The 21,254-nt window shown below is 41.2% G+C and overlaps 1 protein-coding gene across 1 annotated transcript in view; it reads right to left on the bottom strand.

Moving 5' to 3' along the window:
* Positions 1-4,739: 4,739 nt before the first annotated feature.
* The window catches only part of TCF20 (transcription factor 20), a 38,917-nt gene continuing 22,402 nt past the window's right edge, over positions 4,740-21,254 (bottom strand). The window contains exons 2-4 of the mRNA XM_054386662.1: positions 14,783-14,876; positions 7,776-7,825; positions 4,740-4,823 (exon numbers count right to left, since the gene is read on the bottom strand). Of these exons, the coding sequence (XP_054242637.1) occupies positions 4,740-4,823; positions 7,776-7,825; positions 14,783-14,876 (228 nt within the window). The remainder of the gene's footprint in view (positions 4,824-7,775; positions 7,826-14,782; positions 14,877-21,254) is intronic.

The raw sequence follows: 21,254 nt of genomic DNA, 5'->3' as shown, positions 1-21,254 counted from the left end.
CTGAAAGCAGCTCCTTGGAATGATTCGGGGGTGCACACTGTGGCCACAAAAAGCAGATGCTTCTTTCCCCTGTGTGGTACAGGTGTTCCCACACAAACCTGGTGGATGGGATCTAGCAAGCAGCAGCTACCTCTTAATTCATCAGTCTCAGGATGATTTTCAAGCTTCCACTATTGATATAGAGTGTTTCTCAAAAATGGTAATATCCCTAACCCTGCTTACACAAGGACTGACACCCCATCACTTGCAATTATCTAAAAGCCTTCCTCCCACACTCTACAAAATTTATCATGATTTGATTTGCCTTTTAAAATTGAGCTTCCTTGGTTGGATGTTCTGAGAAAGAAAGCAAGAGGAAGGGAGACAAGCCCTGTTTGGTGTACTCCCAAGTTCTGTTGTTCTTTCCCACAACATGTTAGGCTTCCTGAGCCTTGCTTTGTTTTTGGATTTGAGATTTACTTCAGCTACAGTTTTCTTTTTTTAATTTATCTGGGGTTTTGTTAATGTTACTCAAAAGCATCAAAAGGGATATAGCGCACCTTTCATTTAAAACAAAGTCTTTCAAGACTAAAAAATAGATCTTTATATATATATATATTTATCCCTCCCTCTTTAATTCCCCCCACTTGTTTCCTTTTTCCCCCTCCCCTTCCCACTGTCACTATGGAGATTGTGTCCATGGAAACAGCTGGTTCAGACTCCTTGGTCAGATTCTGTGATGTCATCAGTCTTGAGTGTGATGTAAGAATTTATGAAGGAAGTGCTGGCATTGGCAGGCACGTCGAGAGGGGGCATGGCTGCACAGTGGGAGAGATTCCATTCAGTCACGAATGTCCACCACTTTTTATCTCAACAGCCTAACCTGAAAAACAAAGTGAAACCAACAGTGATATTGGGATGGTTCCTTCCCTCCCTCTGCCAACACCCCCTGCTCCCAGGCTTCGGAGCAACCCACTCAGCAGCCTACCACAGCAGCAACACCAAGAGCTTGAGTCGTGTGAACTGGAAACGAATGGAAGCACAACGGCGAGTAGTTCACACAAGCAAATCCATGTGGTGAAAAACCTTCACTTCACAACCAGCAGAAAATTAAACAAGCCCAGTTACAGAGGGGGCCCAGGGTGACAGAACAATCTGTGCCACAACAGCATGGCACTCTTGCAGAACAGCTACCTTCAGCAGCCATAAAGGAGCTCCTTCACCTCACATTCACTCCTTACCTTGACTAAGAAAATTGGATATCTGGGCCAAGCATGTTCACACGCAATGACAGCTTCTGGAATGCCACGCTTCTGCCCCTCAGGGATTGGTCCTGAGTGTCCCAGGTCACCAAGCTACCATCTGACAGTAACTTTCAGTGAATATGTAGTGGGTAGTGAAGGTGGTATAAAAATTACAGGAGTCAAGCTTCAGGGAACAGATCTAGGAGCTGGCTGGACTTCACAAGCTAAAGTCAAGCTGCAGTTAAGCTATCAGGAGGGTGGGTAGCATTGCTTTCTTTTGCTTTTTTGTTCTAATTGCCAGTTAATTGAAGAACTAAGCTTGTGATGTCTTTGAAGACAAATGAGGAAATGTCCAGGTGCATGGCATGTTTGTTTTCCCTGTCCAGAAATTCACTGAGGCAAGAAAATAAATTTGAAGAGTTTGCTAAGCTGGTGGAGCTCAGTTCAAGAGAGAAACTGCAGGCAAAGTTAAAATTTCATTTCTCTAAGATACAGGCCTTAATCTGCACATCTGAAAGCAAAGCTTGAAATATATTCCTTCCCTTCTCTCATAACACAAGTGAACCCAGAAGCAACTTGTTTATTTAGTAAGGTTACTTACTTTGGTATAACTTAAGAGAAACCCTTCCCTCCCCACCAGCTAGTGGGAAAAGGAAAAAAACCTCACAACATAAGTGATACATATGGGAAGTGGTTAACAGCATTAGAGGTGTGCCCGGGAATGAAGTAACACCCATGTTCATTCAGAGCTGGCAATTAAGCTCCAGGAACCCTAACCAAGTGTGATACAGAAGTCAATGCTGTTCTGATTATCATCACACCAATTAGATTACATCCCAGCAAGCCTACCTCTTGGCTGCAAATATCCCCTCGTAGGGGGGAGCCAGGCTAAGACTGCAGAAAGAATTGGGCGAGTAGGTATGAAAAACAGACAGGAAAGCCACAGAGGAAAGGAAGGAGGTTCCTAGAGAGTTCAGGCAGCTGACCTTTGTGGTATTCACTGCTGTGCAACTGTGAGCCCTCACTGAAGGAGTGTCAAGGCTGTGTTGCTGTTTCTGGCTCCTGTACAACTGCAGCTTGCCCATGCTGGAATCTGTCCAGAGCATTAGGCACTGGCTCAGAGAAGAAACAGGCTCAGTGCACAGAGAGAGTCCTTCCCCATTCCTGGACAAGATCCAGAGCACCAGACTCACTCTCACAGTCACTCTCCAAATCTGGATTTGATCCAAATGTTCTAGAGGCAACTGGCTCAGGGAGAGAGAAGCAACAGAGACAGAATACACTGACTTGCCTGGATGATATCCAACACGGAGGATTTCTCTTAACTTGCTGGACCTAGGAGTGAACCAGGACTAAAACAGCCCAGTATAATCTAACAGCTGAGCATCCATCCCATCTTAGACTAAGGCTAGCAGAAGGGCAGCTGCTCTACTTGGCAGGATTGCTACAGAATTCCACTAAACTTCTTCAATTAGCACAGTAACACAGCAATATACTTTTAGGTTGGTTGGGGTGTGTGTTGTGTGTTTTTGTTAAGTAACTGCATCTTTTAGATTTGCACAGTTTTTACTTTGGGAGGGAAGGTCAGGCTGGAGAACTTAATTTTTAAGACATTTTCAGCATGAAAAGAGGGAGACTAAATAGGAGCTTCAGGTAAGAGAATTACTTAAGGCAAATGTGGATTTGGAAAGAAATGATGCCTTAGGCATCTAGAGCACACAGTGAACACGATGCAGATTCCACAGGCTGCCAGATTTTAAGCCAAGACATTTCTATGATAGGTAAAAAAGAAAAGAGTTTGCACTAGAAAATAATGCAGGAAACAAAGTTGTGTAAAGGTCTTCAGGACACAGTAATTTTCACCAGCTCCTTAAAGAAATGGCCCAAAAAATCATCACTGGATTAAATGGTGGCAACAGACACCTTGTCTGTGTGACTATCATCCAATTTTAACATTCTGAGTTGTATTGCCTTTTACACTTCAAAGAAAAGACAAAAGCTTAAAAAATCCAAATGACCTTTACCATGGAAGGAAAAAAGTTACTCGAACAATGAACTTTAAATGCTGTTTGCATGGTAACTGTTTTAACAACACCCCAAAGCCAAGAAAGAACGTCGTTAAAAATGAAAATTCACAGAACACAGCAGAACTAAAGCAAGCCAGCAGTCAGTCTACAAAGTGTTTATTACGAAACACTACCTCTCTGATTAATCATTCACCCTTCATAGAAAACACCATTAAAAGTACTTCACAATTAACTTGAGAAACAGGTAAAATTTTCAGGTAGGGGAGGTGACCGAGAAGCAGGGGTATGGCAGTGAGGGAAAGGGATTGTTATCAGCTCAGAAAACAGCCATGAAAGAGCAACTCCAACTGCATGATTGCAAGAGAGACAGAGAAGCAATAATAAGAAATACAGATGAGCAGTAAAATTAAGGCAAAAGATCTTCTTGGGCTGCAGTTAATGGAAAAAGGTACCAACAATGTCATTCATTTGAAACCAAACATTGATTTCATTTGGACCCCCCTGTTGCCATCAGATGGCAACGCACTTGGTGGAAATATGAAATCCCAATCTCATCCTGTTCCCTGGGTGCTAACTCCCAACGCTGAGCCCAGGTCCACATGGAACCAGCCCAGGAAAATGCCCTACCTCAGATGCTAACATGACAAAATGCAGTTTCTAATGAATTGAATTGCTCACCAAGTTCACACATGGCTGTATGAATGCTGGGGCTATATGAAGCAGAAGGCAGGAAGGAAGAGTGGCAGGCAAGCTGGGCTGTGACAGAACAACTGCAGCTTTCCACAGCACTGCTGACTTAGGGCAACTACAGCCCACCCTGAATCCAGAGCAAGGAGAGGTGCGAGACCAGAGTAAGCATCACAAACTTAGGAAATTGTGGCCACTTGTGCATATAGTGCCACCTTCTACCACCCACACTGGGCTGGCAAAACAGAGGAAAATCCTGGTCTGAAATTAATGTAACGGACTCTTGGTAAGATTAATTTACTTATCCCTGTATTTAAATTTCCAGAAAACAGGGGAATCAAGATTAGAATAATCTTGAACTCATCAGCATTAATTCTTCCTTGCATACAAAATTTAAGATAATAGTAAGATTCCATATAAATAAATTTAACTACCCTGAAACTTACAGGGAAAAAAAAAAAATCAGATGATCACATATGAAAGGAGATTTCTGCCACTGGTTGAGCTGAGAATAATCAGACAGTTGTAACAGCTAACAAGCTTTGCCTTTCACTGTCAGCAGAAGGAACTGCTGAGGAAATACAAAAAGGTGAAGTCACTAGCCTGAAGAGAATGGTACTAGGAAGGGGTAAAAATAAAGTTATTACAAATTTTCTGAATATACACAAGAGCACCTCGATTTCTCATAGAAATGGGGAAGGCACTGGAGTAATGAGCCACACAAGGCAGGTGGAAACTGGAAACTCTCCCCAACTCACCTGTGCTTGCTTTTATTTCCATTCCCAGGAGTACACTTCCCCCCTCACCCCCGCTCCGACTGCTCTGTGCTGAGGCTGCCTTTCACCATCTTGTTCTGCAAGGAGGGAAGAGAGCAAGGAAGGAGGGGCTGACGAACCAACAAGCCAAAAGGAGGAGGAAAAAGAAAAAAAGGGAGAAAAGGAAGAAAAGGACGACAGGGGTAGGGAAAGTAAACATACAGAAAGCAAGAGAGAGAAATAGAAGTCAGTATTGGAACTGGACACAGATCTTTCAGCCAGAGCTTTCCCTGTGACAAAAGCAGGCAATTCCACAAAAGCAAAGAGTTTGGGATACGAAAGGCTGGTTAATTTTAAGAAACACAGAATTTAACATAGAGAACAAGCTGAGAAACATCACTTAAAGTCACCCCACAGATGGCTTAAGACAATCCAAGACTGCAGTGCCACCAGAAGGTGAGGTATCCCCTCCCCTTTACATCTTGCTCAGTGCCTTGGCGCTTGCTATGATGCAAGCTCGCAGCCGGCTGGGCTGGTGAGAGGACGCAAACCCTTCCAAAGATGATTGGTTTGCAGCCTGCATTTGCCCTGTGATAAAAGCTGCTGTTTTGCAAAAGTAGCACATTCAGGACATGGATGGTTGAAGCATCAATGCTGACAGAAGAAAATGGGAAAGCTCACTGGGGAGCACAGGCAAAGGCAGAACCAGTCCCTCTGGACTTAGCTTGCTTATGCTTGAAGTGTCAAGCACAGTTAATGAGGCAAGAAGCACCTTTGCTCTCCAGGAGCCACTTATGATGATGAGGTGTATTTACCTATGTGAGGCACAGGCTGCAAAGAGGTAAGAATCACTCTGCTGGGGGACATAGGGTTAGTGGATTTATAAACTTAGTTCTTCCACTCAGTAACTACAGAACAGAAGAATGAGGTATTAGACAGCTACTAATTAGCTACTAATGTGAAACTGATGTTACCTAAAAGCATAGTTTTAAATCTGAAGTCTAAAATCTTTCTTCCTCTCAACTGCTCATGTTCATACCATGCAAAAAAAGTTGATACAGTTTGTTATCCAGTCATTCCAGAGAAATGGTTTTCAACCTTCCCATTCCTGCCCCACCACTGGCTGGAACTCCCTTTTCCAGCCACTACAGTGGAAGGAGCAGGATGATCCTATACTCTACTCCGCAGAAGGATTTGGAACAAACCAGCAATGATCAATGAACCACAGGGTAGAGTCATAACCAAGCAAAGAAAACTCTGCTTGGCTTCCAACACATGATTCATTTCTCTAATAAGCAAAAGTCAACAAACTTCAGTGGTCAAAGAAAGGCTGTTGGTGTTGAATTTCCATTTTTGACACAATGCAGAAAATGATCTGCAGTGGGACAGTTTTTACTAAAATTCAAATTTGTATTGCCTCATGAAATATCTTTATCAACTTAACTGGCAGTTTCCCCCACCTCCTGCCTTCCAAGATTACTTTAGAAATCAGTATCTTCTCTGGGAGGCTGGATTATCTAACAGGTTGTTTCGCTGCTTGATCACCATCACTGCAAGTGCTCAAAAACAGCAGCAGTAACCCAAACCACCCATGAAAATCTTTAACACTGTGTTTCCCTGCAATACTTCGGGCAACAAGCAGCACAAATGAAACAGTCTTCAAAGATGTAACTTTCCAATTGTCTTTGGTCAAGTATCCAAAGTTGGACAGAGGGTGGCACTTAGGCAGTTGCATTCCACAGTAAAAGGGAGCCCACCCTTCCCAGTTTTGCTTGGCAGGATCTGCAGGTTTGTAGCATGAATACATCAATTTAAGCTTGCTGAACATTTTTAATATTATTGTGAAGAATAATTGTGCAGAATAATTGATTTTCTTTTATAGGATGAAAAGTAGGCCAATTCTAAATAACAGCCTGAATGTCCCTAGAATCTTCCAGTACATTTTAAATACATATGTATAAACACATCACATTGTGGTAGAACACCCAGAAAGGAACATGAGACTAATTCTTGAATGTTTACAAAAGACAGATTAAAGATAATCTGTGAAGACAAAAGACCACCAGATGTCAGTCTAAATCTAGGCAGAGAAGAGATCTGCAGACAAGGACTAAATGGAGAATAATCCCTGCTAGAAAGCAACCCAATTCCTCCCTATTACCATTTACTTTCCAACATAAACCACCCCCCTCTTGCACAATTCCTGTTGTATCCAACTGGCCACAAGAAAAGTAATTTTTCTGGACACTTCTGAGCATTCAAAACTGGTGGACTGGTATCCACAGCCTCCTGGAGATGTATCCTCCCGTATGGGCTGGGAGAGGGGCCCCTACCTCTGTAGCATATTGATTATCTGTACAGGAGTAGGTACTGCCTGCCTTGTCTCCTCTTTCCATGCAGACAGTAAAACAGCAGTCCAGCTTTTAGCACTACTGTGTTTGCAGGCTCCAGGGACATTCAAGTTAAGGATGCCCAAAACCCCAGGCAGAAGCAGCATGCTGAATGCATCACCTAAATCTGAAAATGGTAATTTTTTTTTTAAAGGCTCAAAGATCCTACAGAACAACTGGACAGATCTACTGAGAGGTAGGACTCAGCTAGTTACTACCACTGAACGAGAACAAGGTATTTCAGGCTCATCACTACATTGGTTCATGACATGGTCTAAATGCTTTCAAAAACTGGCTGACTTTTCCAGGAGCCTTTTTTCTTCCTCCTTGCATCCTCAGTAAATCCAAGAAGAAACTCCATTGCCCATTTCAATGTAGCACTCAAACAGAAACAGTGAGCAAAGTACTGATTCTATCACAGAAGACAGGAAATGAAGCTGGGCTTTCAAAAGAGTCATCAAGAATCTAAAGAGCAACTGAACAGATAGGGCAAAAACTTAATTTATCTTCTTCAGCTCTCTGTATTCTTCTCAAGTTTTCCCCCAGAATGTACCACAAGCACACATCACAGAAGAATTTATGTGAAATCACCTCTGACTACAGATGTTATCCAGGTACAAAATTTACTAATCCAAATGTAGATACCAGAAGAGGGCAGCAAGAAACAGATCTAATACAGGAGAGGATTCTTACCTTGTGCTTGGGGCACCTCACTGAGAAATTCTCTTCGTTTAGTAAACAATCTAGAAGAGGAGAAGACAGTAATTTATTACTTTTAAAAATAAAACCCAGCTTGAATAACATACCACATGTGTTTATCTCATCTCACAGGTATATATTTTTCATTCAAATATCTCTCAAACAAACATGACAACTGACAGTGTTGCCTGGATCACCAAGGCAAGGTGAAGCATCCCCAGTTTCCCTGACCCTCTGGGTAGAGTAAGAACCACAACAGCAAACCTACAAATCCTAGTATCTCAATCCCCATCAGCTATTCCAGCCTTCCCTGCTACAACACAAGGAAGATGAATGCACTCATCCAATCTGAACAGATGATCCCTCCTTTATTCTTCACAGGAAGACTGCTGCCTTTCATCCTTACCCCAAGACCCTGCCAGCATCAGGGGGAAGAGGAGGGGAGTGTAGGTGGGTGTGTATGTAACAGTTCATTTGCAATCCCTAACCCTGATGATCAGTTTACGCTGACACTATCTGGTAGTCCGTCAGGCTACTCGTGCTGTTCTTAAACATGCTTCCATGACTCAGATATGTGAAGCTTCTATGATCTAAGAAATATTTTAATTAATGACTTAAACCTATTACAGAAAGTGGGGCACCTACATAGAACTGCTTATTTAGGAGCAAATTAAGCAATACTGTCATTGGAGTGTTTCTTTAGTGGCACTGCTGGCATAAACACTGCTTCCCCTCTCACCCTCCCTCCCAGACTATGGCTTTAAGGGATGCAGAGTCAGCAGCTCCTGGAACTTCAGTGCTATGCCCACACCAGTAGCACCACCAGCCAACTCTCTGCCTTCCTTTTGTGCCCTCCAGATAGTCCATATTTCACCCTCAGAGCCAAGGGAAAAAGCAGCACTCTCCTCAGAAGATTCAGCTGCTTCCCCTGGGCAGTGTGAACTGCAGGGTCCCTCTCAGCCTTGCCAAACTTCTGACATTGTACTTTCTGATTTACTCATGCACCAAAGACAAGCCGATCATCACATCAGTAGGACAGAGCATCACCGCCACCATCAGTGCAACCAGCACTGGGAGAATTCAGCAAGGTCCTTATGACCCTGTCTGCTCCAACCCATCCAAATAGCTAGGAACTGAAGAAGCACAATGGTAAATAAAATGTGCTAATTTAAAATGCTCTTAAGTACGTAGCATAACCAGTGCTACCTGCTGTTTCAATCTGCTGGAAGAGTTTAGCAAACAGCAGGAGACTGCAACTAAAGCTTGAGGGAAAAGCTTTCTAGACACCCAAGCTTTGGCAAGAGCATCCCTCTGCTATGAAACGCTTATGTTTCAACATGAATGCCTCTGGCCTGAATCAAAGGGAAGCAGCATGTGATAGGCTGATACTTGAGAGATTTTAGCAAAGGGGAGTAAAACTCTTAATCCTGCCACAGACACCAATTCCAAATACAGTATTAGCAAGTAACAGGAAAGAAGTAAAATACTGCCTCATCACAAAGGCAGGAATTGTACATTTAGACTACAGCATGAATTATCACTGCATAATACAGCAATCATCAAAAATATACCGAGCAATCATCAAAACCACACACAGTATGTTAGAACAGAATGGAGTTTTCTTCCTTCTTGGAAACTCAACACTGGTGATGAATGCACTTCTCTAGCTAGTAGATCAGGAAGGAAAAGCGTCAGGATGATTTGTCAGAAACCTCATACCTTGTGCCTGATCTGCATATGGAGCTCCATTTCTTACCAAGGTTGTCATTTTTGTTGCTAATACTAATAGCAGATCCAATTAATAGATTTTTTTTTTTGTTTCTATTAAAGGACAAATAGGAAAAAAATCATCAGCTCACTGCAGAGAATCAGCTGAATACCAATAAGGCAAAAATTGTTCATCATTACAAAGCTGGCCTGGATTTCAGTCAGCAGTTCCAAGCACTCTGTATCACAGATTACAATTCATCATGAAGACACCAGACACATAGCTATGATCAGCTCATTGTGGCAGAAAGGGAAAAAGAACTGAGAGTTGTCCTTGTTTGTACATATTTTTCTCCATAAAGTAGTCAGGGAAAACCTAAAACATTTTTAATAGAAGCAATTATTCTTCTGTAAGCCTCACACTTTGTCTCGCCCTCTGTGCTCTGCCTGCTACTCATCTTTAACGATGCCTGTGAAGACACAGGATTTCTGTTCTCTGAAAATTTATTTTATTTTGCTGCTAGTCTTTTCCTACTTTGCAGTCAAAAAGCTTTTGTATGTGAAACTGCCTATGATACATGTTGTGGGGACAAGTCTGCTCCAGCAATCAGGATCTGACTCCAGGTGGGGAGGAACAAGCAGAGGGAGAGGATACAAAATTTCAGAAAACAAAGATCCTGTTTCCATGGCGACATCCCTGGGACTAAGTTATCTTGAAACATCAGAGGCTCTTCATAAATTTGGACAGATGAAAGCCAAACACAGACAATGCTAACCACAGTCATTTCTATATAACAATTACTTAAGTGGCACTACTGATCTTGACTTTTATGCAAATGGCTAAGCGGAGTCCAGCTCTCTTACACCCAATATTGCCAAAGATAACTTTCTGTGAAAGGAGATGAAAAGGGAAGCTGCATTAGGCTATAGAAAAACATCCATGTGTAGGAACTGGCAGCTTATGACGCCTTGCGTAGCCCATTAGCAATAGCGGCGCAAAACCTGGCTCCTCGACAGGGTGGGATTGGAAACGGACCATGGAAGCAGAAGCCAGAGCCCAGGAAGCGCTGCAGGACCAGCCTTCAGCACTGCAACTAACCAAAGCCATTTGGAGATATTCCACGCTCCAGACCTTTCCCCAAACTCACTGCCTGTCAAACAAGGCACAGCTAATGACAGGGTGCTAACGTCCAACCTACACTAACGCAAAGGTAAAACCACACTTCAGCTCACTGTGCAACTGCCTAGGAGGCATGACATGCATGCTTCCTCTCAACTAAGGCACAGTCCCTTCCAGGGATGCCACAGTAACTCAGACACCACATGTTTATATCTTGACATACCTTAAAAAATGCTCCAGCAAGTGTTGTCTGGTTGGTTGTGTTTTGGGTTTTTTAAGGTACAAACTGAGCTGTACATATTCCTAAAGCCTGAGAGCCCTTGTAAACGTCAACATAAACTTCTGAAGATTTAGGACAGATCTGTCCCAGATCCTCAATAAAGCAAGGTGGCACCATCCTTCAAAGCACGATGGTTGACTTCAAATGGAACTACCACAGAGCTCAAGGAATTTGAGAAATAGCTGTATCTGATTCACTACAGAAAAGACAGCAGCACTGCACAACCAATAAAAAGGGTTTACAGGCAGACAGCAGGCTGAGGGAAGAGAGAAGAATGCTGATTTGTTTCTCAAGGAAGCCTTCATTTTCTGCTTAGGTATAAATGAAAATGAAGTCCTATTCCATACAGCTTGCTTATTTCTTTCATACAGATTTATTGGAAGAATGGCTATAGATTAAGACAGCTTGATTACACCCACAGATAAAACCAACTGCAAACAAAGTCTTTTACTGTCACACCATCAGGCTGAAATTTTGAGTGCTAAGAATCTGCTTCAAGCTGGGCTCTTTCATTTGTTTTGGTTGAAAACTTCAGCTAAAGCAGCCTAACAATTTCCTTAACACTCTTAAGACAGTCAAAAGTTATTCTGCCCATATTAAATATCCTAGAAATTTTCCTCTGAAAAGCTCTATGAGCTCTAAATTTTACCTAATGCACATCCTTGCCAGCTTACCACAAAAATCAGCAAATACAACTCTTTGAAGGGAGGAATAATTGTGGATTTAATCTGCACATCCTCAGGAGAGGCACCTTAGATTTTCCTATTTGGTTCTCTTGAAAATTCCAGCAAATAAACTTTTGATTGAAGGTTAGCAGGTCTTTCCTGTACATTAACCTCTGGCTTCACATTTAAGTACCAGATCCAAAAGCACTGAAGCTGTCAGGGGACATTTCCAGGCAGCATAAAGGAAGAAAGTGACCATTTCAAAACTGCAAAATAGGAAACACTGGTCCAGAAGTGAAAATACTATCATGAAAGGCAATCTTGAACTGAAGAAAGAGTGAAGACTAGCAGGATGAGGAGATCAGAGCTAGTAGAATGAGGAGCAGGGAATTAAGGATGAATGCCAGCACGAGGCCAAGACTGATTCAGTCAGATGTCTGGAAACTAAGAACTAGTGGAATAAGGCACAGAAAGGTGAAACAGAAGATCAAAGGTGATACACAAGAATAAACGGGGACTCGGAGGGTTTAGGTGTGACAAGGAGCTAAGTTAGGAGAATCAAACAGGAGTAAGAAGCCCAGAGAGAAGAAATAGAGCTAAGAGCAAGAAAGGAGAACAGGAAGTCATTTAATAGTAGAGAGGAGGAGGCCAGAATGTCAGCTAGAAAACTGGACAAAGGACAAGTCAGAAAGGAGCAGGGAGAATTGGGTCCTAACAAAGAGATTAGAGTACGAAATTTGAGAAGAGGAACCTGAGATCAACTAGATAAAGAGTATGTAGCTGGTATGAAGAGGCAGAGTGGGGAACAGATCAGACACATACACACTAACAAGGAAAACTGAAGAAAGGAAAATTGAGAAAGAAACAAAGAGAAGCCTATGTTCTCACCCAATCATATGCTTCCTGGAGTGAAATCAGAGGTTCCCCAGTTTTACCAACTTCCTCTACTATTATTTAAATGTTTGAGAAGCTTGAAGTCCAAGTATCCCATCTCCATGCTGCTCCTGCAATTTATTACTGCTGTACTGCTCAAAAGGAGGGAAATTAGCTTGGAATGGTACACTCTGACAGATGGCCACATGACAACATGATGTCTTGTAACAAAATTAGAAGAATATTAAGTAAGCAAAGCCTTAGAAGTTAAACACAAAAAGCTAATCTATAAAACCCTCAAAGGTTGCAAAATCAAGATAAATGCAAGGAAAAGCCAGATTTAACGTAGCCCACTTCTATATACTATATGGTAAACATATTATATTGCATTTAATATGGACCAATTAGTATGATTACATACTAGCTTTTGTACAGGACACTTCTGTGCATGACACAGAACTGCTCTTGGGAATCAGCCATAACTGCTCAGTGTATTTGTCACCTGAACGATCCTACTGCATTTACTGAAGTGGAGTAGAGTTAATGAGGAAGAACAGTATACCTTCATTCTGACACCTGTATTTAGAACATACAGTATGTAGCATTTTCTATCCAGTATTAGAAGAATTCAGATTAAGCACCCCAAACTGTTTGGAACACTCACTATAATTGATTTTGTTCTTGTGGCTGTGATTTCTTTTTTTGTTGGTGGTTTTATTTAAGTAGGGCAGGTCACAAACCAGAAACAAGTTACTAAACAGAGCATGGAAGTAGATCTGATGGTTCTGTCTCTCAAATGTACTGTTAGAAAAAGTTTGTTAACATTCATGAAGCTCTTAGAGATGAACATCATGGAAAATTTCACAGTTCTACTTTCTGGAACAGGCTGCCCAGAGAGGTTGTGCAGTCTCCTTCTTTAGAGACCTTCAAAAGCTGCCTGGATGTGTTCTTGTGTGGCCTGCCCTAAGTGGTCCTGCTTTGCAAGGGAAAAGGAAATCAGGATCCCTGCTTTGCAAGGGAAAAGGAAATCAGGATCCCTGCTTTGCAGGGATATTGGACTCTATGACCTCTGTAGGTCTCTTCCAGTCCCCAACATTCTGTGGTTTAGAACTGAGATGGAACCATATGCTGTAAGTAAAATACAGAATCAGTGAGGACAAGGTAAGTTCATGAATGACTGCTGCTCCATTCTATAGGCTGAGATAGGGTCTTCTGGAAAAAGATGTCAGCCTTTAACTAGGCAGTTACTATCTTTCAAGATGCATTCATAAGCAACCAAAATTAAATTTGCATGGACACCCTTATTTCTAGTGGTTTTTTGAGTCTGTGATTTTTGCAAACTGAGTAATATTTCTTTAACATCTTATTTCATATAAAACCAAGGATTCTCCATCTATACTGTGGCACCAGTGGTATTCCACTACAACATTAATTCCATGTAAAACATTTCTATTAGAATAAAACACAGTGCTCCAACAGGGCAGGATTTCACAGCAAGAGGTGCACTGCAGTCATTCAAAAATGAGAGTATCTACATCAAACATTGTAATATTTGAAACCCATCATAAAATAAACAGTGAAACAAGTGTGCTGCTGTGGAAGTGGGATAACAAACAGGAAGTCTGCAATTATTTGTCAGTCAAGAGTTATAATCTTGTATCCTTACCTGCTTGTTACCAGGCTAGGTTTTGTATGACAGAAGGGAGTTGCAGAGGACTGAATATCAGGGCATTATTCATTCTGAGCTGGGTTGTTTTTTTTTTTTTTTACCCAAGATTTATGTCTATGAAAAATTTCCACTACTGTACATGAAATGGCCACTTACAAAGCAAGCTCATAGCTGTAGATTATGCCATTAGGTTGTCCAAAGATGAAAATACGATTTAGTCAAGAGACTGGCTAAAATGCTTGGAAAGGGTAAAAAAAGGTTTGCCACAAGTGGTACTGACAATTCTACAAAGACTTTGCACTTGAAATTGTTACTCTGACTGCATAGCAGCACAACCCTGCAAGAGGAGGCACCTTTATGGTTACTTGTAACTCTTTTAACAAGGCATTTCTATTTTTTGCAAGAAAAAGAGAGTCCTTATATTTCAGCTGAATTTCAGTCAGTGTAGCTGCATTCCCCCAAATCAGGCTTTTGCTGCATTTTCACATAGATTTTTCCATTACAAGTTCCAGCTTGTCCCAACTGTATACTGTTTATCTGATGCCAATTCTCACCCTTCATATAAATGTATCTTCACAGCAGGTGAAAAACAGAGAGGGAATAAATTTGTAAAGTACCTTGGAATTATCTAGTGTCACATGTACAAACACAAAATAGAGTTAGCATGTCCATGTCATTTGTTATTACCTGCATCGATGGCACATGGGTAATGGTATCGGAAGGAGCAGCCTTTGTTGTAGCAGCCTAAGGTGGCTCCTGGTTCCTGGCAATGGGAACATTTCTGAAAGGGAAACCAAGAAATGGGAATGAAGACTGCAATCATCTTTTCAAATATCTGTATTTTCCTGCAAGTTTTATCAACCACATTCCAGCACAAATTTCTCAAGTCTCACAATGTTAGACTGTATCTTTCCACACCATACAAATACAGGCCTTTTGAATAGGCAACAATGTAAGTTCTTTGAAACAACAAACTTTTCAGCTGTGCTAACCAGGCAAGAGATACCAAATGTTCAACCAACCATTCGGAAAGAACTTGAAACACTTCTCAGATCCATTTCACTAGTCCTTGTTTCAGCACCTGACAATGACATCAGTGTTAAAAACTGGAGGAAAAGAGATTTTTAAAATCTACAGCTGCTTTAAAATGAGAATTAGCATGACAAGGAATGATTTAGAAGACACCATTAGCGTAAAAGTCATTTAGTTATATAATCTTCATTATCACTAGCATCCCAAGACCAGGGCCAACTTGAACATTTGTTTCCACAGGTGATCAAAAAAGGTTTATCTGGAGCAGAAAAAGATACCATGAAGGAAAACTACCTCACCATCATGGAAATGGCAGACCTCCAAAAAGCAAAAGAAGTGCCTGTAGTGTAACAAGGACACTCATATATTTATTTTCAAAGTAGTTAAGACTTATCTGATGCCCATGTTCAATTTTCATTACTTAAACCCTATTATCTCAAATGGTCAATGATTTATTTAACCATATTATCAGACAGATGTGAATGCAGCAGAACGAAAGCCACTCACCAATTTACTTCATCCTGAATGACTTAAGGAATGACCTAAAGAAATAGAGCTACAGAGCATCTCACTCAGACAGCAATTTTATTTCTTCAGTTTATACTGATTCTGATGAAAGCTAATTTCTGACAGGTTAACATCTTTCCATTCTAAGAAGAAAACAAGCCACATCAGGTAAAGAATCCACCAAAGGCTAAGAGAGTGATACTATTTTAAAATTAAAACACAGACCACTTGCAGAAAAAAGAACAACCTACAACAATTTGAATCATACTTAAGAAACACAGGAATTGGGGTTTGTTGATAAAGACAATCCACACCACAATAAGGCCACTTATAACTGGTACAATTCACCTTCAATTCAGACTGAGAAGTTGCCTTTGGTCACTGACTGCACAGAGAGATGATGACATGATCTAAAAACCCTCTTTTCCTATTGGAAAAACTAGTGTCAAACTACATGTGCTCTATTAACACTATCAGCAAGCTGCACCTGTGCAGCACACACAGCAGATGTGCTCCAAGCAGCAGTGCACCTGGCACTGCACGAAAGCATGAGTTTTTTTAGTGTACAGCAAGGCTCGTATGCCAAGGTGGCCATATCAGCTAGACCACACTTCTTCACATCCCTGACTAACATAGATGGTGCAGTGGAGATCTGCAGAACAGATGCAGCTGGGGATAACAGCCACAGTGAAGTTCCTCACTCTGCATAGTAAACAGGGTTTGATTACAGTGTTTCTAAAGACACTAAGAATGTCTGACAGCTATTGCTCTTCCCACTTCTGTGCTATGCTGAGATGCCTATAGTTTGTATTTAAATGATTGAATTAGGATGAAAGTAAAACTAACTCCAGCCACAAACCAGGTGGCTCTCCTCAAATCAAAGCAGATGCAACTAACAGAAAAGCTTTTGAGATGTCAGTTCTCACGACATCTACAACTGCAGTCTTGAATACTGCCTTCTCTTCACAGTTATGCCAAAGCATCCTGGGCCTGATATTCAGTGCTTCCTCTTAAATTCCATCTGTCTTCTAAGCAGTGAATGTGTATCATGACAAACCACTGCACTATTTATGATGTAAGGGAAGTGTCCTCCAGGCCTGGTAAGAGACAGTCAAGCAGCTTATTTTTGCCTGTCAGAACATGAATGCTAGTTTCCAAAGAAAAGGATAAAATCTAACACAGTATTTAAATGCACACCCAAACGTATGGACCTCTAGCCAAACTGCAATGTAATTTACTCTCTCATAGGAGTAAAACAATACTTCATGTACAGAAAATGCCTTCTACTGGCTATGAAGTCAACCCTAGAAGAATACTATGTACTGGCAATAGTCCTTGGTTCACCTATGCCAAACTACAGCTTGAGGAGCTCTGAACCGGAGTTCTTTACCTGTGCACTTTATTCTTGCTTTTACCTGTGGCTGACTGAGATTCATTATTCTAACAGGACAGAACCAAACTGACTATTCTTTTTGAACATAGATATGCATTTCTAGTTTTGTTTCTCAGAGGCATTCCATCCTCCCCATTTTATCTCCTCTTTGAAGTACCATCACACTGTTGAAACTGAAGAGGTCATTCTTCCCTGGAACAGTGTGTCCTGTACAGAGCAGCCAGTAAGAGCTACAGCGGCAGAGATTAAACCACAGCTGTGTGAAATATTTCTTAACACTAAAAAGGCACAGCTTAAAAGAGTGTGCTGACACATGAAAACAAGAAGACCCCCAGCAAAATTTTTGATACTTTTCCAAATGTTAATTTAGCCTTTGAGCTTATTCTTTCCAGCATCTAATGTGGCTCATCTTGCCATTCTGAAACTTGCAGCGGGAACACAACAGGCATTTTGACAAATTCTAAGTGTGCCTGTAGTGCTCAGCTGAGAATGGGCATGGAATACTTTCAAATCGTTGTAGCTAGGACTGATTAGACAGGGAAAGTAGGTAGTTAAGATGCCAGAACATGAGCATCAAGCCTTCATTTCCCCTTTTTTCGGTCTGCCAGACCAACAGATTATTACCAAGGTTACCTGCAGCTACGCCCACAACAGCAATTCCCCGGTGGACTGCTGTACCATTGACTGCTCAAGGCAGAGATCATCTGCTGCTGCTGGCTCCCCTGCTGCTGAACAAGTCTCCATTCTGGCAGATGCTTCTGCTTTTCACAAGCCACTGACAGTCTAATGGCCCCATTTCTTCTACCTCCTGGGACCCCCGACCATCTGCTTCTTTCAGGGGAAGCTGGGGGAACCACACACACAATAACTACTCTTTTCTTTTGAGTTCTTCCTTCTCAACACACCAGAGCGACTGAACAAAGCAGACACCCTACAAAGGTGCATGGCTCTAAAACAACTTGGGAGTCTATTGCTTGATCTTTGAAAAAGGCTATCATGTAATGCCATGTGATTTCCAAATATATCTAAGTGTTTCTAGAAATACAGAATAAAATGATTAAAATATTTCTGCATGGTCTCAGGTTTTCCTTTGCAAGATATCACTGCTGTGCCTTAAAAGAACAAAAGGCAAGTAGTTCCTGTTGGTATTTTTTGCGGCATTTGGTAGAACCTTTATCTTAGGTATCTATCTTTCAAAATGAAAATAGAAGATGTACACTACAATTAGAAAATATTCTAAACCCAAAAAATAAAATGGCAGAACTTCATATAGGAAACGAGTGGATTTAGCTTAATGACCACTAACCACTCTGGTTCATGAGCAAATTTCCACCCAAACTGCACCATCCTGCAGCCATTCACCAGCAGATGGTAGCAGCCTGCTTGTCACTTGTAAAGGAATTATAGCATTCTTAGCCAGGGAAACAGCACTCAAGCTCTCAAGGGAAGAGAAATTCCTTTTGCTCAAGTAAGCAGCCTGCTTAACCTTCCCTGCTTGAAAGAGCTGAAGGCTGGTACTTGGAGTGTGCTCCCAATGGGAGGTGCCAATGGATAGTAATCATTGCCAGGCATCTAATCAATTCCTGGCTTAAAGAGGGAAAAAAAAGGGGAAAGGAAAAGAAAAAGAAAAAAAAAAAGACCACACAGCAAAGATTGATTCAGAGGTCCTATCTCCACAATTCATCTCTGGCCACAAGGCACATATATCTCACTTAGAATAGGCTGGAGAGACTGAAAAGTGCCATTTAGAAGAGACACTCCATCCCTTGAACTAAATTATCAATAGTATTAAAGCCAGACGCATTGTCTCTACCTCTCTATGCTATTAGCAGCCCATTTCTTCCTTGCTACAGCTCATCATTCTCTGTCTACCAAAATAAGTAACACCCAACCTGGAAGTGTGAATAGTTGGGGGACAGCTACCACAGCAGCAGCAGAGCTGGTCCGATTAATTCAAAACACTACACCATCCACTAGATCTATTTCTTTTGCTTTAAATTCTGGATTGTTGTTCCCTGCCTCCCCCTGCATTATTTTGTTATTACAAGAGTAAACTCTTATGCTCTAAACATAATTAAATAGGGGGGTGTGTTTGGGGTACCTTTTTTTTGCCTCCCTCAGATTTGCATCCAACTCCACATTGGTGTTATTACATGAACATCTGGAGCTACTTACCTTCCTTCCCTCAACCAAGCACAAGCTGCAGGCTTATGAAGAAGAGAGCCCCAGCTGCTCAGGTAAAACACACAACCTTAACTTTTCTCTTTGGCTTTGCACTGAGAGAGATAATGTCTTTGTTTAGGAATACCAGAATCTCACAGTGGACAGGGGTAGGACAGGAGCTGCCCAACTAACTTCCTTCTGGGAAGCAATAGGAATAGTTGCTTAGAAGCTGAAATGAATTGCTTCTGCCCAACACTAACATAAGGTGTTTTGAGATAATTCCTCCACTGTCTATCTTGTGGAACAATTACCAAAGTAGTTTAAAAGCAAGGCTGTTCACAAGTGATGCAAGTGCATCATATTTTCTATTATCTATAATCTTGCCCATGATTTGTAGTCTTCTCTTGCTGATCAGTTGTTTTCTTCAGTTTCCTCACCTGCACCCACACTCAGGCTTCATTCCTCTCTTCCAAAGCACCATTTTTCCTTTGCTGTTTTCTTCCTTTCCCCAGAAAGCTAAGGAAATTTCCCTGTTTTTCCCATTCTTGTCAAGAATGCATAAACAGAATGAAACTAACAAATGAAAGTTACTAAAAAAGAAAAACAAGCAAAAAAAATAGATGTGGCAATTATTATACAGGTACAAGTCTTCATTTCACATGTTACACGCATTTTTCATACCCCCTCCTTCACCTGTTTAAATTACAAGCTTTAAGGAAAATAATTGCTTCTGTATAATTGCACAGCACAAATGCAGATGTAAGATAATGAGGATTTCAGAGTCAGCTGCAATATTAGGAAGGAGGGCCTTCTGACTATTTCTGATTAAACAGTTGGCAGGCTAGGCAGAGCCTCATATTTAATATCCAGGCAAAAGGGCAACAGAAGCAGCAGGCAGCTGCGTTCTCTTTCCTGGAAAGCGGGACGCAGAGAGGCAACTCAAGCCAACAAGCCACAAGAAAAACTAAGAAAAAATAAATTGCACTGTTTGCTCTAGGAGAAAGGAATAAGTGACTTTGAAGGACTGCAGCAAAAAGGGATTGCGACGAAAGAAAGAGCAGAGTGGGCAGCCATTTTTAGCAAACAGGAGAGGAAACCAGCACTTTCACTGATGCACAGATACTGCACACAATCGAAGTTGCCCAAAAACCAGGCACAGAGTATCAGAGAAATCATCCCCAGAATTAAAAATATAGAAATGCTTTAAACTTGCATTATTTGAAAGTATCCTTTGCCAATGATGATATACTCCCGTAGCAAGCAAATCAAACAATAAAGGAGAAAAGCCACTGAAATAAAATTATGCAGCTATCTTCAAGTCAAGAAACTACAGACAAATTTAGATTCCAAGATTTCAGCAAACAGACCAATCAATGATCTGGAAGATGCCATGCTAATAAACTGCATTAGGAAATACAGTAAAAAGGCAGAACCGCAGCATTGCATGGGCTGCTGAAGCACAAAGGGAAGCTGCAGCTCAAAATGGATGGCACAGGAGAAAAAACACCCAGAAGAAATACAAGAACTGAAAAAATGTCTTTAAAAAAAGGAAAGTCCTCTTCAATGCATATAAAACTGATTAAAGTACAACAGCAGCACTTGAAATGAAGAACAATGCATTCGATTTCCATCAATTTGAAGGAAAAAAGAGAAAATAACAAGTATAGAAATAAATGGTTTGTTTTGACAAGAATGGTTTGCTAGCAAAGATTTCTATGGTCCTGTGCAGACACTTGAGGTATTCAACTATACTTATAGAATCTCTTGCAAAGGAGGGTGAACAATAAATTGTGAAAACTTGAAGCCTGTAAAACTATCCAAGGAAGTCAGATCCCAAACTGATTGTAGATAGCTGCAAAAAACATCTCACAATCCTGGCTAAATATATGATAAAAGTGAAGATGAAAATTAATGTTGTTAACTGCAAGGTGTTATACACAGGGCAATACTTCCACCTATGCAGATATGTCATGACAGACTCCAAAGCAGCATTTACTACTCATGGAAAGGTATTGGTAGTAATCCTGAAGAGAAATATGCACTCCCTGTAACTGCAAAAAAAGG

The sequence above is a fragment of the Indicator indicator genome, chromosome 14 (genome assembly GCF_027791375.1).
Source record: "Indicator indicator isolate 239-I01 chromosome 14, UM_Iind_1.1, whole genome shotgun sequence".
Classification (NCBI taxonomy): domain Eukaryota; kingdom Metazoa; phylum Chordata; class Aves; order Piciformes; family Indicatoridae; genus Indicator; species Indicator indicator.
The sequence above is the reverse complement of the archived record's forward strand: the minus strand, read 5'-3'. Positions and strand labels throughout refer to the sequence as shown.